The sequence below is a fragment of the Giraffa tippelskirchi genome, chromosome 13 (genome assembly GCF_054371585.1).
Source record: "Giraffa tippelskirchi isolate mGirTip1 chromosome 13, T2T-mGirTip1v1.2.pri, whole genome shotgun sequence".
NCBI lineage: Eukaryota > Metazoa > Chordata > Mammalia > Artiodactyla > Giraffidae > Giraffa > Giraffa tippelskirchi.
In genome coordinates this window covers 69,425,778-69,448,205 of record NC_137287.1, presented here as the reverse complement: position 1 = coordinate 69,448,205, position 22,428 = coordinate 69,425,778, and the positions used below count along the sequence as shown (strand labels likewise).

Below are 22,428 nucleotides of genomic sequence, written 5' to 3'. Positions count from 1 at the left end.
CCAGCTCTGCCTCCTACTTAGACTCCTAATTTGATGACAATTCTAATTATGATGCATTATTAATAAGGACTAGACTCATCTGTCTGGATGAAAAGCCTTTTAATGCAGCCCAAAGGCATCTGGTTGAATTTGTCTGTCCTCTTTTCTAAGGATGTTGTTGAAACCGGGAGGACCATGAAAGCCTTGCTCAGTAGCATAGAGAAGTACAAGCCCAACATGATCAAGGTAGCCAGGTGAGTACCACGTTCACATCATCACTGCTTCTGTCTTTCCAAACCTGCCCAAGAGGGATGCTAACACAGGATGCTGGTTCCAAAGAGTGCAGTCCATTCCAAACCACTAACCCTTTGCCCTGGGGCATTAGGGTTTGACCACACTGAACAAACAGCCCATTTGACAGCTAGCCTGAGAGAGAGGAAGGGGGAGAGGACGTGCTTTGCTGTGTATCTGAGCCCCTTCCTGATGCCTCTGTTAGCTGTTTCCAGGAGCAGCTGGCCGAGCCCCAGTGCCCATGCCCCTCTCCCTCCCTTTTATCCGGAATCTCACTGATAAGGAGCATTAGGAGGGAGTTCAAGGGCTGTACTGATACCCCACATGCTTGAGGGAAAAAAAAAAAAAGCATGTTTCAAATATATATTTTAATGATGTTCAATTCTATTTGTAATTCACAAACCTTTTATTTGGATCACTAGAACATTTTTTTTTTCTTTTAATGGTAGTTTATTGGTGAAGAGAACACCTAGAAGTGATGGCTTTAAACCTGACTGTAAGTGTTTGGTGGGGGGGTGGGGGGTTGACAGTTGTTTATTGGCTAGTGGTGGTGTTCTGTGTTTAAGACTCTTTCGTTTCCTAGTTGTCAGCATTCCATATGAAACGGAAGCTATAAAAGATTTGATGGTCCCATAAATGCTCTGTGTCTCCAGCAATAGAACCCTCTACAACCAGGGGTTTTCATTTTCTAATTACACCTTTCCCAGAACTCTGTTATGTACATCGGATGTTTTTATTTTTAGGTTTTTCTAAAATCTTTGCACCTTCACTCCTAAGAACTCAGCTAAAATAGGGTTCGGGGGTTGGAGGGAGATGTGACCTCCACCGCTGGACTGACTTGGACGCACAGGCTTCCTGCCTTAGCCTCTGTCCCCACCCGTCTCTCCTCTCTGTGTCTCAGTTGGACACAGAGAGGCACTGGGAAGGTTGAGGGATTCTACCATCTCCAGGAACTGTGAGCAGACAGTGCACAGTGCTGACCTTCAGCAAGTTGGAATTTTAGCACACAAAGGGAAAGCCGAGACTCTGCCCCACCACCTCCAAATACAAGTATAACCACACAGAGAATTAGAGCAAATATCTCTAGATACCATCTTCACACTTCAGTTCAGACATGTGTTCTCAAGGAGTTTTCTCATCTAAAGCAGTTTCCTCCATCCTCCCCAGGATGTGAATAGTTGTAATACCAGAAAGGATAAGCAAGCTGCTTGATTATTTATTATTCTAACACTAGAGGCGATTTTTTTTTCACTTGCATAGGCAGACTTTGGCTTCATTTTTATAGCTTACATTTGCACTCAAACCTCTGGGATAATTTGGCTACAGTTCTCATCAGCAAGCTGAACAAACATTAGCACGAGAAGCATGCTATGGATGGGTAATGTGCCAATGACATTGAACCAGTGATTCTTTATTCTGAAAACAAGTTGCATTCCTAGGTGGATGTCTTAAATCTAGACAATGTTAGCTCTGGCCAGATAGACCCAATAATGTGTTCCTGTCTAGTTACTGGTTTGGGGAATATAATCTGAATATAATTAGGGTCGGACAAGGTTAATAAACAAAAATCTTCTAAGGAAATAATCTAAGGTACTATATAGAGAAAATTTCAACTGAAGTTGAAAGACATGCACTTCAGACATATCCAACTAGTTACAAATTTCTTGTGTCACAGCAACAGTATTAATAAAATAATAGCTAGCACTAGTAAGAGATTATTTTTTTTAATTTTTTTAAATTAAAAAATTGAAGTGTAATTGATTTACAATGTCATGTTAATTCCCTGGTGTGCAGCACAGTGCTTCAGTTATACATATACATTTGGATACATGCATTCATGCTCGGTCATGTCCAACTCTTTGCCACCCCATGGACTGCAGCCCACAAAGCTCCTCTGTCCAAGGGAGGCTCCTCTGTCTATGGAATTTCCCAGGCAAGAATATTGGAGTGGGTTGCCATTTCCTACTCCAGGAAGTCTTCCAGACTCAGGGATCAAACCCACCTCTCCTGTGTTGGCAAGTGGATTCTACCACTGAGCTACCTGGGAAGGCCATTTGTATACATATATATTCTGTTTTAGATTCTTATCCTTTGTAAGTTATTACAAAATAATGAGTATAGTTCCCTGTGCTATACAGTAGGTCCTTATATATGGAATCTAAAAAATAAGTTGCAGATGAACTTATTTACAAAATGGAAGGAGACTCATAGACATAGTGAGAGAGATTTTGGTGTGTCTGACTCTGTTTTAAGAGCTATAAAGAGATGAACATGTTTAATCCTCACAGCTTTCCTCTAAAGTAGGTGCTATTGCTGTGCCCATTTTACAGATGATGAAACTGAACACAGCCAGGTTAAAGAGTTTGCTGTGTCACAAAGCTGTAAGTGTACAGTCACTATTGAGCCCAGGCAATCTGATTACTATTATGGCTCTTACTCTTACATTGCATCTGTAAGTAGCATCTGCAATGGCAAATATAAGGGTAGGAACTGCACTCACTTACCGGCTAGAGGCCAGTCAACTGTTCCCTGGCTGTTCTCCTTACCCGCTGGTCCAAGGTTCTTTTATTCCCTGACAGCTTTGAAGGTTTTACCTTTTGAACCAACTTTTCCCAGTCTGAGTTGCCCATGCCCATTGTAGAGGTTGCGTTACTCACTGTAAAGTCATGATTATCTTTACAACTAGGGGTTCCTGGGATTTGCTAATATTCTTTTAGCTAGCTCAGAATCTTTATTTTTGTCTTTCTTCCCAGATTTCTGAGGCTTTGTACTTTTTGGTCCTTTTTCATAGTTGACTTTTTCCTCTATGCTCAATGACACTTGTATCTTCTGACATCTTTTCTTCTGCTCGGCTTCTCCTCTTTGATTATTTTTCTCAAGAAACCTACAGTTTGGAGAGATCAAACGGGGTTTCTAACAGTGACACACAATGCAATCCTTAGAAAAACAAGTCCCTCTCCTCTAGCACTTTCTGCGAACCAGTTGGTTTCTCCATGTGAAAGCATCCTTGATCAGAAGGACCAATGAGGAGGTGAGTAGTCGACCACGGAGGTAACTTTCTCTGTGCTGTAAGTCCACTGGCTATGCCAAAGTACTGTTTTGTAAAAGTAAGCAAGTATATCTCTCATTTGCAATACTGTAATAAACTAACAGAAGATTTCCCAACACTGGAAAGAATTTGAAAAATCATTGGGCTATAGGCACATTTATTCAGTTTTAAAACCTGAGGAAGAAGAGCTATTTCATGCTCCTAAAGAATCCTTTTCAGGGACTTCCCTCGTGGTCTAGTGATTAAGACTTTGCCAGGTTAGATCCCTGGTTGGGAATCTGAGATCCCACGTGCCTCACGGGCGAAAAACCAAAACATAAAACAGAAGCAATACTGAAACAAATTCAATAAAGACTTTTAAAATGGTCCACATTAAAAAATCTTTTTAAAAATTCCTTTTCAATAAAAATCATCTTTCAATATATTCATTTTTTTTACTTAACCTGAGTACCTTAATGACCCGTGGCTCAGTGGAAAAGAATCTTCCTGCAAATGCAAGAGAGTGGGTTCGACCCCTGGGTTGGGAAGATCCCCTGGGTTGGGAAGATCCCCTGGAGAAGGAAATGACAAACCCACTCCAGTATTCTTGCCTGGAAAATTCCATGGACAGAGGAGCCTGGCAGGCTGCAGTCCACGGGGTCCCAAAGAATCGGATACAACTGAACGACTGAGCACACAGGCATACTCTCATCCTGACCTCAATGGAGACAGAGAGTTAATTGCTATCATCTGCATTGTGGATTCAAAGAGTAGCATTAGAGTAACCCTTAGCATTGTCTTCCTCAAGCTGAACAGTCCCGTCTCCTTTCACCTTGTCTCTCAGGTTTTGCACTCTAGCCCTTTATCCAGCCAAGGACACTGGGTGCAGTGGGAGGATGGCTTCCTGTTGCAACAGCCCGTGCCCCTATTCACATATTACAGCACTGGGATACCTTCTGATTGAACTGCACTTCATGCTTGTTGCAGTGTCTCCTTTGGCTTGATAGCGTTGGATAATGCTTGCTTTGAAAAAGCAGTGCTATATGCCTGACTCAGGCATACTTCTTGTTATCCACGGGGCTTCCTGAGCCTTTTCTCAGCTTTGTCTACAAGGATTGCAGTCATTTTTCACTGTCTATTTATTGGTTTGTCCTGCCTCCCTGAGTAGTCACCCTGTCCCAGGTCCTACTTGGTTCATCTTATGCATTGTTTGTCACTTTTCTCACTTATTTCTGCCTAATGGAAGGTCCTCACACGTTAAGTGCCAACAACAGCTTATGGTGGCTTTATATTTATGTTATTTAAATTGTGTTCTTTTTTTTTCCCTCCCTCTGTCTGTTCAGATGCTGGATTTGAGATTCCAAACTTATTTGTGGTGGGTTATGCCTTAGATTACAATGAATACTTCAGAGATTTAAATGTAAGTCTTACATGCAAATCCCTAGCCCCGTTTTCACAAGAACATTGCAATGATACCAATTTAACAGATTTTTAAAAGAGCCATAATGATGACTGCCATTTATTGAGTGTCTTCTGTGTCAGGAATGTTCTGGGCACTTGGCATTCTTAGTCTCAGTGAATTCCCACCACTGCCTAGCAAGGTTGGTATTAGGATGATGGAAGCAGTTATGGTTGTCTCTATTTCGTACGAAGGAAATAAGCAGAAAGACAGCTTGCTGCTGAGTTTTCTCCATCGTCATCAACTGTGTCTCCATTGACCATACTAACAGTCAATACTCAATAAACTGTTTAGTGTCAGTGCTTGAGATCTAGAAGTTTCCAATTACAGTGGCTTGTAGCTCATAACTCTTTCCCCTTGGGAGAAATGGCTATAGACATGGACCCTGAGGTGTGTGACCCTGACCATTGCTGAATGGTCTGGAGGTAAACATCTAACCCAAAGTGGACCAGTCCGTCTCTCTCCCCTAGGATTTAGAAACTTAAACCAAGAGCCATGGAGACTAAGGGGTTCAGGGATTACGCCTGGGCTGGTTTCTGGAGCCTGTTTCAGGCTTCCAGTTGCTGCAGTACTCTGCTCTTCCTCTGCCTTTGCGAGCTACCCCAGTCTCCTACTAGTAACAGCTCCCCGCACCCCCACCACTTTGCTTACGTAACCCAATGCCATTTCTGTTGCTTGCCATCAAAATACTTCTGACACATTTCTGGCTACCCAAAAAGGATCAAAGGAGAGTCTGTATTTGTGTTTATTACAGCTGTTTCTCTATTCACCATAGAAGCTGTAACTTTGCCAGTAGGACACGTCTATCTCCACCACTACCTATATTCCACAACCCTCAGCATATCTTGTTGTTACAGACCTACAAACCCAGATTCAGAAAAGAACTCAAAACTCAAACAGTGAAGAAATTTTTGTCTTGGTGGGTCTCTTTAGATTTTACAGATATCTGCATGTGTACATATATATGTGCATGTGTGTGTGCATATACATAATACGTATGTACATACACATATAAATAAATACATATTGTGTTGGCCAAAAAGTTTATTCATCTTTTTCCATAGGTGGCCCTAGTAGCACTTGGTTGTCTTTAACTTCATTCACACCAGTTTTGTTAGATTGTATTGTGACAGCTGTCAAATCAATGTGCATCTTTTTTAAAAAAAATCAAAATTGGTGAATTTTTGTGTAGCCATTTTAATAATGAAGAAGGAAGAAAAAAGCAACACTGTCGACATGTTATGTTTTATTACTTCAAGAAAGGTAAAGACACACCCAAAATGCAAAAAAAGACTTGTGCAGTGTATGGAGAAGGTGCTGTGACTGATGAAATGTGTCTAGCGCAGTTTGCAAAGTTTTGTGCTAGAGATTTCTCAGTGGACAATGCTCCATGGTCAGGTAGACCAGTTGAAGTTGATAGCGATCAAATCAAGACATTAACTGAGAATAATCAATGTTATACCATGTGGGAGATAGCCAACATACTCAAAATATCCAAATCAAGTGTTGAAAACCATTTGTACCAGCTTGATTATGCTAATCACTTTGGTGTTGGGTTCCACATAGTTTGCTGCTGCTGCTGCTGCTAAGTCACTTCAGTCGGGTCCGACTCTGTGTGACCCCAGAGACAGCAGCCCACCAGGCTCCCCCATCCCTGGGATTCTCCAGGCAAGAACACTGGAGTGGGTTGCCATTTCCTTCTCCAGTGCATAAAAGTGAAAAGTGAAAGTGAAGTCACTCAGTCATGTCTGACTCTTAGCCACCCCATGGACTGCAGCCTACCAGGCTCCTTTGTCCATGGGATTTTCCAGGCAAGAATACTGGAGTCGGGTGCCATTGCCTTCTCCATCCACATAGTTTAGCAAAACAAAAAACCTTCTTGACCATATTTCCACATGTGATTCTCTATTGAAACATAATGAAAACGTTGTCTTTTAAAACAAATTGTGATGGGTGATGAAAAGTGGATACTGTACAATAATGTGGAATGGAAGTGATTTTGGGGCAACCAAAGTGAATCATCACCAACCACACCAAATGCCAGTCTTCATCCAAAGAAGGTGACGTTGTGTATATGGTGGGATTGGCAGGGAACCTTCTATTATAAGCTTTTTCTGGAAAACCAAAAGATTCATTCCAACAAGTACTGCACCCACTTAGACCAACTGAAAACAGCTCTTAAACAGGAAATGCATAATCTTCCATCAGGATAACGCAGGATAATCGCATATTTCTTTGATGACCAGGCAAAAGCTGTTACAGCTTAGCTGGGAAGTTCTGATTCATCCACTGTATTCACTAAACATTGCATCTTCGGATGCCCATTTATTTTGGTCTTTACAAAATTCTCTTCATGGAAAAAAAATTACAATTCCTGGAAGGCTGTAAAAGGCACCTGCAACAGTCCTTTGCTCAGAAAGAGAAAAAGTTTTGAGAAGACAGAGTTATAAAGTTGCCTGAAAAATGGTAGAAAGCAGTGGAACAAAACAGCAAATATGTTGTTCAATAAAGTTATTGGTGAAAACGAAAACTGTATCTTTGATTTTTACTTAAAAACCAAAGGAACTTTTTGGCCAGCCCAATTCATATGTATTTAAATGAAGAGTAACGAAGTAGGAGATGATATTACTGCATCCCATTTTCTGCACTTATTTTGTTAAGAGGCTGATGCATTTAAATCCTTCATTGTTTCAGCACATATGTGTGATCAATGAACACGGCAAAGAAAAGTATCGAGTCTAAAGAAGTAAAATTTTACCATCGCATCTCCAGATAACATCCTACTTACGACTACACTCAGGAAGCCAGTGTGTAAAATTTGTCTCCCAGGCATCTTCACTCAGCAGGACTTAAAATGGAAAAAAAAATTTTTTTGATGAACGAGCTTTCTTTTCTGAGATTATAACATAACATAAAGAGTTCCAAAGGTTTTTAAGGAAAAGAAAGCAACGCTTTTATTTGACTTGTTCCAAATTAAACACTCCACCTTGTGACTCACAAGTTCAGTCTACCTTCACACCCCTGAGAAACTCCTTCTTTTGTTTTGATAAAGTCATTATGGTTGATTACTATACCTGCACCTACTTACTCAAATATTTTTCAGTTAAATTTTTTTTTTAAGTACTTCACTTTGGTGATATTTCACAATCTTAAAACCTGGAAGCCTTTTCAGTGAACCTCTGAGCCCATATAATAGAAATGCAACTGGATTCCATACTAATAAAGGAGGAAAAGGACAATTTAATATAAATTTCTGTTTGCACACTTCTGACAGGCCATTATTATCTGCTTTGACAAAGCCTCTCTGAACAGCAGTGTTCAGTGCATCTTAATGATGTTCTGAAATGGGCCTTTGCCCAGTGCTCTTGATTGGAGCTTCCGGTATGTGATAACGATATGTCTTGTATGCTTGGATGTACTCAACTGTATTTAATACTCTGAATTTTAAATAGAAAAAACACAATGGCAGCAAAGACCCTGGTCTCTCAGCAGCACTCGTTTATTCATTTGAGACATGAGCAAATAGCAAAATTGTAGGGGGAGGGGAAGGTGTTTTCAGTGCTTGAAACTGGGCAAGTATAAATTGTTCTTGTATTTCCGTCAGAGGGCCAGACACTATTATGAATTATCCTGAAGAAGAATACAGAGGCTGAATAATTTTTATAAGTGGCATTATGAGACTGCTCACATAACCCAGTGTGCTACAGAAAACTAGGATACTTAACAGTTTTTTCTGAATAACATTTTTTTCCATTTCCACTGTTTTATGAGAGGTTTTCTAATTTATGGGGATTTTAATTGAAAATAAACTTAAGTGCCAATAGAGCTGTTTTTTCCTCACTTCCTAAAAGGAGCAAATGCAAAATAAATAACTATGCAGCCTTTGTTTGGTTCTGAATTGTATGTGGTGTATTGTTATCAGGTTCCAGCTTCCTTTAAAGTAATAAAGAATAAGAAAACTTATTATGTCTCATAACTGCTTACTGTTTTTCTTCCGCCTTCGTATCTTTTATATACTTGCAGCCAATAAACTGTGTGTGAGCCAGTAGCTTAAATATATGGCTGCATACATCTTCCCTGTGGCTTTATTTTTGTTAACCTGGAAAAAATCCAGTATATACACCAATATAAGCAAACGATTAAGCCAGGCTTGATTTGCTGCTTTTTTTCTCTCTCTCTCTTCTTAAGCTTGTTTGTAAGAACAAGGAATTTGAGTTGTAGAAAGATTTTCCTGCATATCTTTGTTCCAGTCAGAGAAGAAAATAAACCACACCCAGCTATCCCAAGGGGCCATCAGGCAGAGGGAATTCTTTCTAGCTTTGTTCTACAGAAGAATTGGTATCCAAGTTATAGGTTGAAAATTTGGTCTAACTGGCCAATTTCTTGAACTATCAACATGAATCTTCTAAATATAATTTCCCACTATGCCACATTTATATCAGAGGACCTAGAAAAATCTAAAGACATTTGATTTTAAATATAAAATTAGCCGGAGAGTATGTATGATTGAAAGATTTTCTTGAAAATGTTGAATTTTAGTAGCCATCAGTATCATTTTTGAGGACTGTAGGTTTATTCAGGTTAGAAAGGAAATTGATCTACTTCACAAGATTTCGAGAAAGAATTATGAGAGTTAATACTGAAAAAGAAAAATTCATTAAACACACAAGAAAGGTAATCATTCCTGAGATGTTTTCCAGTCAGACAACATTTTGACAGTGATATCCAAGAACATCATCTTGGGAAGAATATTATTTCCTTTTCTCTTGAAAACTCTAATCTGTTTAGTATCACTGAGTTTATTCAACCTAGACCAAAAATGTAAAAGCTTATCATCTGATTAACAGCCAATGCATTTATTAATTTAGTGTCCCAAAGCTGAGTAATAAGGGGGAAAAAGTGTGTGGCATGTTTCCCTGGAAAAATTTGCATTTGGTTACAATCAACATACTTACTAATACTTTTGGATCTTTCAAACAGATCAGAACCCCTCATTATAAACTGGCCCTTACTGGACTGAAACATTTCACATATTGAACCAGGTTACCCCCAAGCTGAACTGTGTGAGGGTCAGATCCTAATGTGTCTTTTTTTTTTTTTTAATTTATATTTTTTATTGAAGGATAATTGCTTTACAGAATTTTGTTGTTTTTAACCTTTGGATATCTTTGGGTATCACTTGTTTTGCCATGTCTCAGGCCTGCGGAGTCTGTGAACACAGCCACCTCCTCAGCCTCTTGTGCCATGAACTTGGATCTGCCCAGTGGAGACAGAAGGTAACCCATCCCACTTCTGAAGACCTGCTGTCATGGAAATATCACCCCATTTTTGTAATCGAGTTACTATGTTCTAGGAAATTGAAACCCTAAACCACACTCTCCACCCAGATGTCTGGCTAATTTGGGCAAAAAATAGCATTTGGAAGTTTTGCTTACTTTACCATCATAAAGTTCCTTTGGGTCCCCTGATGACGTCTGAGGCCTGGTGGGCCAGCGAGCTTCATGAAGGGAAAAGAGGATCACAGGAGGGACTCTGGGAGTTGATGCTGGGAGGTGTACAGAGTAAGGAAGAAGGATGCAGTAGGGAGGGCTGCCTGGTCCATGGCCCCAGTCATGCCCTGTGGGTGGATCTGAACACTGGGGAGAGGAGCAGACAAAGATGCCAGCAGGAAGAGATGTTTTCCTAGTAGTCTTCATGCTACACAGTGGGGCAGCTGGGTGGGTCCCTGCATTTCACAGGATCCTGGTGCAGCTTTGCCACAGGGAGGAGTCCTAGGAACACATCTCCCTTTGAAGATCCCAAAGATTTTGCTCTTGGGATGGGAAGAGTTGGGGGAGCTCTTGGGCTGGGAAGGGGGTCCACATCCAGGGTGCTTCATGAGATGCCCCCTCAAGAGACTTCATGGGCCACAGGTGTCCACAGGGGGCCAGAGCACCCCCATGAGGTGAGTGTTGATGACCATGTGTGAGAAAGCTCTGGGTGCCCCAGAAACATAGCTATCACCTGGATCATGCCGCCCACAATGCTGGTGCCCTGGGTGAGGATGGCTGTCCCTGGGGTGGGAGGGTGGGGGGAGGAAGGGCTGAAACCCACCCACACTCCGCTTATCCAGCCTCGGACTGTGTCAGGCTTCAGGTAAGGGTGTCTTAAAGGGGTATCTTTTACTAGTTTACCAGAAAAGAGTGCATTTTTTGTTTGTTTTTAGCAGTTTCTCATCCAGGAGTGCTGAGTGCTGTGCTTAGTTGCTCGGTCGTGTCTGACTCTTTGCAACCCAAAGGGCTGTAGCCTGCCAGGCTCTTCTGTCCATGGGGATTCACCAGGCAAGAATACTGGAGTGGGTTGCCATGCCCTCCAGGGGATCTTCCCAACCCAGGGATCAAGCCCAGGTCTCCTATATTGTGGCGGATTCTTTACCATCTGAGCCACCAGGGAAGCCCAAGAATACTGGAGTGGGTAACCTATCCCTTCTCCAGAGGATCTTCCTGATCTAGGAATTGAACTGGGGTCTTCTGCATTGCAGGCGGATTCGTTACCAGCTGAGCTACCAGGGAAGCCTGAGGTGGCTTTTTCTGCCAGAGTGAGATTTACTCAGAAATAGGTAGAGAAAAAGATGGGGTGGGTGCTGGAGTACCATATTTTCCAAGTGAGAGGAATAAGCCTGAACTAATGTTATTGTGACCTCATCCATATCCAGATCCTAGTGGGTATTAACTAGTGAGTAAGCTATGAGTAAGGATGGTGAAGTGTAGGCAACTTGTTCAAGAAATCTGGCTCTGAAGAGAAACCATAGCTAGAGGGCTTTTGAAAGGTAGAAGAGGCTTGTGGATCCCTGGGGGTCCAGTGGATAAGAATCCTCCTGCCAGTGCAGGGGACACTGGTTGGATCCCTGGTCCGGGAAGATCCCACTTGCCACAGAGCAGCTAAGCTTGGCCAGTCCAGTGGTTAAGACTTTTTACTTCTGCCCCAGCCACTGAAGCCTGAGCCCTAGAGCCAATGCTGTGCAACAAGAGAAGCCACTGCAATGAGAAGCCCTCGAACCACAACTAGAGAGTAGCCCTCACTTGCTGCAACTAGAGAAAGTCCACTCACAGCAACAAAGGCCCAGCACAGCCACACACGCACACACACACACACACAAGATGGAAGAGGCTTGTGTACCTTTATTTGGTATATAGAACAAAAAAATCAAGCAAAATAGTAGAGTGTATTCATTATCGACAGCTGTATAACAAATCACCCCAAAACTGAGTGGCTTAAACCAACAATAATTATTTCTCTATCTTGCATGCTTCCAAGAGCTGGGAGTGTGGAGAGAGCCCAGTAGAGATGGCTCATTTCTGCTCCATGATGGTGGTTGCTTCTGCAAGAAGATTCAAAGGCTGAGGGCTAACCTGTCCAGTGTGGCAGCCATTAGCCACATACAGTTACTTGAATTGAAATGAACTGAATTTACTTTTCATTCACACTAACTACATTGTAGTTGTTCCATGGCCTCATATGGTATTAAGCACAAACAAAATATCCATAATTGCAGAAAGTTCTATGGGTAGCTGTGATCTGAAGGCCTGTCTGGTGGTTGATGTTGGCCTTTAGCCTGAACCTCAGCTAAGGCTGGAATTCTGTGTGGTGTCTTCATGTGGTTTGGACTTCCTCACAACATGGCGGCTGGGTTCCCAAGGCAAGTGCAGAGACAGAAGCAGGTGGATGCCGTATTGCTGCTTATGTGACAGGCTCGCTACCGTCACATTCTGTGAGTCAAAGCAGATACAGGGATTTTCCTGCATTCAAGGGGAGGGAACACAGATTGCCACCACTCAGGACAAATCACAGGATTTGCTGCTTTTACTGCAGGAGTTCCGGATTTGATCCTTGTTGGGAGTACTAATATCCCACAAGCCATGCTGCTGCTGCTGCTAAGTTGCTTCAGTCGTGTCCGACTCTGTGCGACCCCATAGATGGCAGCCCACCGGGCTCCCCCATCCCTGGGCTTCTCCAGGCAAGAACACTGGAGTGGGTTGCCATTTCCTTCTCCAATGCAGGAAAGTGAAAAGTGAAAGTGAAGTCGCTCAATCATGTCCGACTCTTTGCGACCCCATGGACTGCAGCCTACCAGGCTCCTCCATCCATGGGATTTTCCAGGCAAGAGTACTGGAGTGGGGTGCCATTGCCTTCTCCGCACAAGCCATGAGATACAGCCAAATAAATAAATAAAATGTGATTTCTTTCTTTAAAAAAAGAAAAGAACAGCAACATCATATTGTAAGAAAATCAACTGAGGGACTTCCCTGGCCAGTCCAGTGGTTAAGACTCCTCACTTCTGATGAAGGAGGCATAGATTCGATCGCTGGTCAGGGAACTAGATCCCCAATGCCACACAGTGCTGCCAAAAAAAGAGAAAATCAAGTGAGATGGCATATATATTGCTGTGGCCACTTTCAGAAACCAGAAGATGAGATCTGCCACAGAAAGACGATGTGCCCCTCATTTCCGTACTAATAAGATTAGTGAAGGAGTTGACTATTCAGTCGTCATGATGCATAATTGAATGTATGCCTGCTTGCACAGATACTTAAAGATTACAAAATACTAGCTAGCCACATGGGAAAATATGAGATGATGAAAAGAACAGCAGGCAGTAGCACACCTTGATTACAGAGATAGAAATGCATGTCTTCCCACTGACAGTATCGAATAAATTAAGAAAACTTTAAAAGAGCAGTTTTATTTCTGTTAAGGAGCTTTAAGTTTGAGACATAAACTAAAATAATTGTTTCTTGACAAGCATCCTATAGATGTAAATTCATTTTAGTATCTCCATTTTTATATGAAAAAATTGCATAATAATTTGGCCAAGAAAGTGATTAAGGATAAGAGTTCTTAAAAACACAATAAGATTTAAATGTAACAACATGAACAGTTACATAAATATATATATGGAGTTATATATATGTATAACAGTTACATATATATATTACATATACTAGAAACAATACTCACCAAATAAATTACAAAAACAACAGATAACTCAGTACTAATCTGTAAGATTTTTCAATGAAAACTGCTCTGATTTAGCTAATCTAATATTGAAAGACAGAACTGGTTGACTGGAAAAAGAAATCAATGTAATTTGTCTTACTTTTAGTAAGAATTTTTGCTCTGTTATGTGAAGAATATTCATCAATAGCCTGAGAAAATGACTAAAAGTATATAGCTACTGAGTGATTGCACAAATCCTTATAATTGCATTCAAAAGAGATCTGTCATGAGCATAACAAAGCATCTCATGAAAGATTCAAGCCCAGACATTGAGAGTGTTGACATTTCGTGAAAGATTTGGCTGCAACTATCGTGGGGCTTCCCAGGTGGCAAAGGGGTCAAGAATTCACCTGCCAGTGCAGGAGACACAAGAGACTCAGGTTCGATCCCTGGGCCACAAAGATCTCCTGGAGGAGAAAATGGCTACCCACCCCAGCATTCTTGCCTGGAAAATCCCATAAACAGAGGAGCCTGGCGGGCAGCAGTCCATGCGGTGACAAAGAGTTGGACGTGACTAAGCATGCACACACACACACACACACACACACACACACTGTGATCACGGGCTATACGAGAACTTAACAATAACTCAGTGTAATTACTTAGCACAGAACTCAGAAGTAGGAGTTGGCATCTCCACTTTAGAGATAAGGGAATGAGTATCAGAGAGATTAAATCGCTTACCCAGGGTCACACAGCTTTGTTCAAAGCCCATAAAAAGGACATGTGCCAACAGAGGATGAATAAAAGAATTTTGATCTCGTTGTAACTCTTAAGCTGTAACTTAAACAAGTAAGACCTGAGAGGTTCCACTCTTTCAGTTAGAGGCAAAGGCGTGAAATGCTAAAGCCGAAATTCCAAACCCAAGTAATTCTGACTTCTGCATCACTGAGCTCTACTTCCAGGCCCAGCTGGTCCTTTCCAGGCCTTGCTTTTATTCATCTATAAACCCAGAAGAGATAGATAGGCCTCTTCATTGTGTAGCTATGAGGAAAAATTCATTAATAGAAAACTGGTAAACCTATCGGCAATAGCAAACATCAAGATGCTTGTAATTAACTTGAGAAAAAGGGATGGCCTGGGATGTTTACTTGCATCAAACACTGGGCTTCTCTCTGAGTCCAGACTGCTAAAGCTGCTCACATCCAGAGAGGCCTCTTGGTGAAGTCAAATGTCATTGAATGTATAGAGGGTTCAGGGCAGAGCTGTTCAGTAGGAAGACAGTCTAGGCAAGGTCACATGGTGAGCAAGGGCTCTAGAAGGAAGTGCTGATGTCTGTGTGATGTGGAGTTCATCTGTTCCTAGTGCCATCAACAGAACTATGGTCCCCCAAAGATATCCACGCCCTCAGGCCCACAGTGAGTACATTGCCACACATGGCGAAAGGGACTTTGCAGCTGATTTTAAATTAAGGATGTTAAGACAGGAAGATTATCCTGGATTGTTCAGGTGGACCCATTATAATCATAAGGGTCTTCATTAGAGAAGAGCAGAAGAGTCAGACCCAGAGAAAGATGTGATGGCAGAAGAGGTCAGAGACAGAGAAATTTGGAGATGCTCCACTGCGGGCTGTGAAGGTGGAGGAAGAGGCCATGAGCCAAGAAATGGAGGATGTCTTTAGAAACTGGAACCAGTGAGGAAATGGATTGTCCCCTAGAGCTTCTAAAAGAAACACCTTGGGGATTTCCCTGGTGGTCCAGTGGTTAAGAATCCACCTTGCAATGCAAGGGACTTGGGCTCGATCCTTGGTCAGGGAACTAGGGTCCCACGTGCGACAAGCAATTGGGCCCGTGCGCACCGCAGTGAGAGAATCCGTATACCACAATGAAAGAGCCCACAGGACACAATGAAGATCCCAAGTACCACAGCTAAGACCTGAATCAGCCAAATAAATACATGTTTTTTTAAAAAAAGGAAAGAAGCCTCTTGATTTAGTCTGGTCAGAGTTGTTTTGAACTTCTGGCTTGCATAACTGCAAAATAACACATTTGTATTGAATTTCTGGCTTCCAGAACTGCAAAACAGCACATTTGTATTGTTTTAAGTCACTGAACATGTAACACTTTGTTACAGCAGCCACCTGATACACCTCCTGTATACCAGTGCTGTATGAAAGGCGAAGTTTTTCTTCCACAACCTCTACAGGGAGGCAGCACACCTAGAAATGGGGGTACCACACAAGACGGCCACCACACACTACCCTGCTCCCCGCCAGCAGAGCAAGAAGAGTGATGCGTGGAGGCCTGTCTCTCCACTGGAGTTGGTGACAGGGCAGGATAAACCCAGGACTTTATTCACACATTTAAACATCCACGAAATACATTGATTATTTACTGCATCTGCGTATTGCTAGACCTCCTTACTTTTGAATGACATAAAAAGTGCTGACTTTCTGCTGAACGCCTATGACTCAACACACCTGTGAAAAGCACACACCCCATCAGGGCTGCGTCTGTCTTACTCAGTGTATCGTGTGAGCCCAGCATCATGCCTGGATGACAGTGAGAAGCGCCTTCACCATTCCTGACACCATTAGGTCACCTCCTGGTTGGTACGGTGGTGATGTGCTGGGAAAATGTGCATGGACCCATCTCGTGGTGTTGCCTACAACTGGTTTGTTCCTCAGTGCCATGAAACCAGGGCAGATTCCTGAGGGCCAGCTGCCTCATGGTGTAACAAACGCTTTTAATGCCAGTTTCACTTCATGACATCATTTCTTACCACTTGTGGACACGCACTCTCCGTGCCCACCAGACAAGCCTGTTTGCTGCCTGTGTGGGTGGCTCTCACTAATGGCTCGTTTGTCTTTCTGCACAAGAGGTATTTATTTCCAAGTTGCATGTTTTTTACTTTCTTTCTACAACTTCACAGCCCTCTTTTCTACCTCAGTAGAAAGCCAGGTGCACTTCTATTAATAGACCCCCTTCCCAGGTTTCACCGCTCCAACCTGATCCTCCCTTGAACTCATGTCTCTTCTGTTCTTACTGTGACTGGATTCACAAGGGAAGAGTCAAGGAAAGAGTTGAGTGGTCTCTTTTAGACCAGTGGTTGATTCTATGGATCGTGTGTATCCCCAGGAAAATTGTAAGCCTCGAGATGGGAGGAATCATGTCTTCAGTCTCCTTCCTGTTATATTTTTGCCAAGACATCAATTAGCACAGCATTTGGGCTTCAGTGAGTATTTGACAAATAGTTCTAACTTGTTTTGTTCTCTTTTTTAAAGATTTTTTGAGGTGGACTATTTGTAAAGTCTTTATTGAATTTGTTACAATACTGCTCCTTTTTTTTTTTTATGTTTTGGTTTTTTGGCCACAAGTCACGTGGGATCTTCGCTCCCTGACCAGAGATCAAACCCGAATCCCCTGCTTTGGAAGGCTAAGTCCTAACCACTGGACCACCAGGGAAGCTCCTGGTCTGTTCTTTTCTGCAGGTGGAGAAAGTGGACCTTGGTTTTGCTCCTGACTTTGCCTTGAACCATCTGAGTGGTATCAGCTGGGGCTTCACCCTTGAGCCCCCCGGCCCTTCACTTAAAAAATTAGGCAGTGGCTGGACCATGTCTAAAGGCTGTTTCAGGCCCAGAGTCCACGGGCATATTTCTGTCTTAAGTGATGTCCCCCAGTCTGCCCTCTCCTTTCCTGCTGCCACTATCTGACCCCTCTGAAACCCTCCCACCATCATCAGCAGTCTGGAGGCATATTGGATGCTCACGGTCAGCCCGGCCAGCCTCAACACTCAAGAGCACTTTATGTGTGGGGCATGGCCTTCTGAACAGATCTATTGAGGGTGTCCTTGTGTTTGAATAATTGGCAGACATGAATATAAGCAGCCTTTTGGGGTTGCCGCTCCAAAGGCCTTCCCTACCCAGATTAACAACGTTTCTTCCCCCTTCCTCTCTTGTACCTCCTCAAAACACTGCCTGCCCTGGAAACTCTCTCAACGCCCCCTGGAGACGTGCCTGTCTCATGCAAGAGCTATGGATGCCATTCCATCACAGACATAGGGAGGAGGAGATTACCTACACAGGTGGCTTCACAGGAGATGCTGGGTATGTATCTGATAAGGCAAGTTATGAACTTGGGCAAGTTGCTCAACCTCGGACTTCCCTGGTGGTCCAGTGGTTAGGATTTGCCCTTTCCCCTGCAGGGGGTGCTGGTTTGACCCCCAGTCAGGGAACTAACATTCCATAAGCCACTCGGCATGCCAAAAGGAAAGTTGTTCACCCTCTCCATACCTCAGTTTCATTATCTGTAAAATGAGACCAAGAATGGTACTCACCTCATAGGGTTCTGGTGAGGGTTCAGGGAATTAGAACTAGGCCTGCTACTTAACAAGTGCTTAGAAGCTGTTGGCTGTTGTTATTATCATCGTCATTATTTGGGAGCTATTCAAGTTAAGGCTTCTCTGGTGGCTCAGAGGTAAAGAATCCACCTGCCAGTGCTGAAGACTCGGGTTCTATCCCTGGGTCGGGAAGAGCCCCTGGAGAAGGAAATGGCAACCCACTCCAGTATTCTTACCTGGGAAATCCCATGGATGGAGGAACCTGAAGGACTACAGTCCATGAAGTCGCAAAGAGTCAGACATGACTTAGTGAGTAAACAACAATCTGAAACCACCTCCCAGTAGGACTTTCTCCTGCAGGAGGATGGGCGCTCGGGCAGGACAGAGAGGTGAGGTCACGGCAGAGCCAGTTGGCTTGCTGACAAGCAGAAAAACCCAGAGAGCTTCACACCTGTATTTTTATCAGAGATAGTGAATCACAAGCATTTCATGTCAGAAAGACTTAACACTGAAATAGCTTCTAACATCTCTCCAATGTTTTTATCACACTGTTTTATCCAGGCCTAAAAAAAAAAAAAAAAAAAGTTTAAATTAAATGTTGCTTTGCAGTGAGGAGAGAAGAAACATCCCAAACGCTTGCCATTTCTCTTCTTAAGTCTGTGTATCTTTCATGCCTGATCGGGCTGCTTAAATGATGGCGTCCGTGGAGGGCTCTTGGTGAGGTGGCACCAGCCTACTGAGCCTCATTCAGCCCAGTGTGAGTACAGGAAATGAGTGCATTGTTCTGAAGGCTGTTTGTTGCCCCATTGTTCTCCGGCCCAGGCCTATGTGGGACGGTTTGTACTCCGGCACACACAGCGGCCATTATGCCCCCTGCAGCGCCCTTCACGCAGCTGTGAGCGTCTGTGCCCAAGCCAGGGGAATTCACTCAGAAAGGAGCCACACCGAGTCAGGTCCCTCCTCGTCTCTGGGAACATCCTGGGCTCTCCCACGTTCCTCCTCCCACTTGGCCAAAAACAGCAAACAGACTGAAGCCTGCTTGGATATATACCCCTCTGGGCTCTTCAGAGGTGGGGCTTTTGGACAGCAAGTTCCAGTCTCCGTGTGGAATCTCCATTCACAACTTGCCGACCCGGGGTAGGGACAATGATACCCAGTGACTGGAGGTGCCTTTACCCCAAGCTGAGGGTCAGATCACTGCAAAGCTCTGGGTCAGCAGTGGATGGGGCATTCAGCCTGGTCATTTGCACCATGATGGCTGTGAGTTTAGCCTGGTTTGTGACTTGACAAAACTCTGTGGTTCTTTCGGGTTCCCTTTGGCCCACCTATCAGAGGACATGCATGTGGGTCATTGGAACGAGAAATACCGGCTCCTAGGTTGAACATGGGCGGCCCGGAACACTGGGGTAGTGAGCTCACAGACAGACATCCAGGCTCAGCAGTTGCAGCCACCCCCTCTGTGTGTGTAGACGTGACAGCCGGCTGGCCCTCACATTGAGCCTGGGGTCAACAAGGGCAGCCCTAGAGACCTGATCATTCCGTCTTAGTCACAACGCCTGCGTTGTTGGTCGATAAACACTGGTGCTTGAAGACTTGCTTGTATAACATGAACCAACCATCTGGGCTGTTCTTGGGACTACAGTGCTGATCGTCAGAACATCTAACACAAGGAGCCAAAAGGTAAACATTCCCATAAAGCATACGTGTGTGGATATGTATGTAAAACTGTGTGTATAGACTTATCAGTATCAATCACTAACAAACGCAGTTTCTCAGTCTTTGGCAACAAATTTCCAAGTGGGATGTAATTTAAAATGTGAGTTAAATCAGTACAGATACGTAGATATCAGTTCAGTGCCGCACCGGCTACATTTCCAGTTTTCACTGTTCGATATCACCCTGCAGTTCATTCCCAGAACAAAGAAAGAAGTGAACTTGCCCGCTTCCAGCCACTGAACGCTGCTTCTCTGGTTCACCAACAGAAAAGAGTGTGAAGATAGGAGTCCGTCACTTTTTCCTGGGACACTTATTCTTTTTCCAACCAGGAAGAGATTCTCTTGATAATCAGCTTACCCATTTCTTCTCCGCTCTTCTCTCCCAACTGTTATTTGGAGGTTGGAAGGACAACAAAAATAACTTCACAGAGAAGACTAAGGATTACTCACCAATTATGTTCCCTTCCCACTCATCCTTCTTGCCAATCTTGAGTTTTGCCAACTTTTTTTTAAACATTAAAAAGCAGAAGGAGGAAAAGACAGCAGAGAATGGGAACAGATGAGGCCTTAAATCAAATGTGTTATCGTGGTCCCAGCAACGTGTGTTCTCTCATTTAGCGATTGGCAACCTGACGTCTACTTGCTTAAGGCCAGTGTCTAATAGCAGTAGATGGAGCAGCCCCTTCAGGGTGGAGGATGCACCAAACTAACATTAATTCTTTAATACAATTATTGTTCTTCAGGGTTTCCAGTGAAAAACAGATTTGAACAAACACAGTATAAAGTACTTCAGTGAAAAGAAATCTGTGAAACAAAATTCATAGGAATGAGTCACTTGTCAAGAGCATCTTTGCAAAACACTTGGGACTTCCCTGGTGGTCTGGCGGTTAAAACTCTCAGCTTCCAATGCAGAGGAACACAACTCCTGGTCGAGGAATTAAGATCCCACATGCAGTGTGGCCAAAAAAAAGAAAAAGAACCACACTCTAAAGTGGAGGTCTTCAAACATTTTTGCTCACAGCTCACCTTTCTTTCCAAAGAATTTTGAAAAGCTCTGCACTCCCTCACCTGTTTTAAAGATAACTTCCACAATTTTTCCATGTAAGTATCCATAGATGCCAAGGGTATAATTTCCAGCAGATTGCAAATGTTAATGTTTTAAAAGAAAAGTACACATCACTTTGAAATGTGTCTGATGGAATCTAAACATGTAGACAACTTGATACTCATTTTCATCTGTTGCAAAAAAAATACATGAAAATTCTTATGTCTGGAGACAGTATGTCCTTTATTTTTATTTTTTCTATCTGCCATATAATTTTGTCCTAATGAAATGTACTTTTATCCTTGAAAGTCTTTGATTAGTCACACTGTTAGGCTTCTCTGCAACAAAATAGGTTTACAAACTGTGCTTCTGGCTAGAATTTGGGAGGAGGATTGGAGATAGATTTATGGTCCAAGGGAGTGAAGCACCCCTAGGAAAGTGCTCACCAGGTTGCTTCAGCATCATGCTCAGTGTGAGAGGAGCAAACAACCTGGTGTCCAGGACCCAGGAGTTCCCACTGGTCCATCCCCTGTGAGCAAACTGCAGCGTCTCAGCAGGTGAGAGGTGGAGGCAAGTAAAATTTGAAAGTGTTGTTACCTCACAAAACTCTCTGTGAGACTTTAGGAACATGGACTTCCCTGGTGGTCCAGTTGTTAAGAATCCACCTGCCAATACAGGAGACACAGGTTCAATCCCTGTTCTGGGAAGATCCCACATGGCTGTGGGGCAACTTAGCCCCTGCACCACAGCTGCAGAAGACTGTTCTCTAGGGTTGGTGCTCTGCAATAAGAGAAGCCACCACGATGAGAAGACCATGCACCGCAACTGGAGCATAGCCCCCTGCTTGCTGCAACTAGGGAAAGCCCGCTCATAGCAACAAAGACCCAGCACGACCAAAAATTTTAAAAAAAAACAGACTTCAGTCACATAAAGCAGCACTAGTTTGGCCTGAAGTGTGAGAGGGTGGCCTGAAAGTGGAAGAAAGATCTGTACCTGCTTTAGTGAGGCCAGTCCTGGGCATCATGGACACAGTGCACCCTGGGAACAGCCTGCATACCAGCCTCTGTAGCCCGATTCTGGTGGTGGCTGCCCCATGGGGGTGGAAGAACCCACCCCAGAAGCAGCACTAGGGCAACATCTCCTGTGGGCAGCAGCCCCATTGGCAGGCCCACGATGACGGCCCTGACTGGGCAGACACACCCCAACATCAGGTGCAGCTTCCCCAGAGCGGCAGTGCCTTCAGAGGTTGCCTTGTGACAGTAGCAGCTAATGGGAGCAACCTTGACCAAGTATCAGGTCTTCTGCTCAACTGAGGTTGAGGGGCTTTGCTGCAACTTCCCAGGTGATGTCACAGATGGCCAACACAGGAAAGACTTGTTTGCAAACCCATGTGAAATACCATTTGGGTCCCCCTCAGTACTCTTGCCTGGAAAATCCCATGGACGGGGGAGCCTGGTAGGCTGCAGTCCATAGGGTCGCAAAGAGTCAGACATGACTGAGCGACTTCACTTTTCACTTTCATGCATTGGAGAAGGAAATGGCAACCCACTCCAGTGTTCTTGCCTGGAGAATCCCAGGGACGGGGGAGCCTGGTGGG

At 43.5% G+C, this 22,428-nt stretch overlaps 1 protein-coding gene across 5 annotated transcripts in view; it reads left to right on the top strand.

Moving 5' to 3' along the window:
• The window catches only part of PRTFDC1 (phosphoribosyl transferase domain containing 1), a 173,928-nt gene that overhangs the window by 91,080 nt on the left and 60,420 nt on the right, over nt 1-22,428 (top strand). The window contains exons 6-12 of one of the 5 annotated variants that reach the window (XM_081556816.1): nt 151-233; nt 720-766; nt 4,642-4,718; nt 9,956-10,033; nt 15,867-17,838; nt 18,894-19,751; nt 19,977-20,358. In XM_081556816.1, coding sequence (XP_081412942.1) covers nt 151-233; nt 720-766; nt 4,642-4,718; nt 9,956-10,033; nt 15,867-16,025 — 444 coding nt within the window. In that variant the 3' untranslated portion in view covers nt 16,026-17,838; nt 18,894-19,751; nt 19,977-20,358. Of the gene's footprint in view, nt 1-150; nt 234-719; nt 767-4,641; nt 4,719-5,949; nt 8,721-9,955; nt 10,034-15,866; nt 17,839-18,893; nt 19,752-19,976; nt 20,359-22,428 lie in introns of those variants that run through there. The other 4 variants (XM_081556817.1, XM_081556818.1, XM_081556820.1 and 1 more) reach the window with 4 other exon arrangements.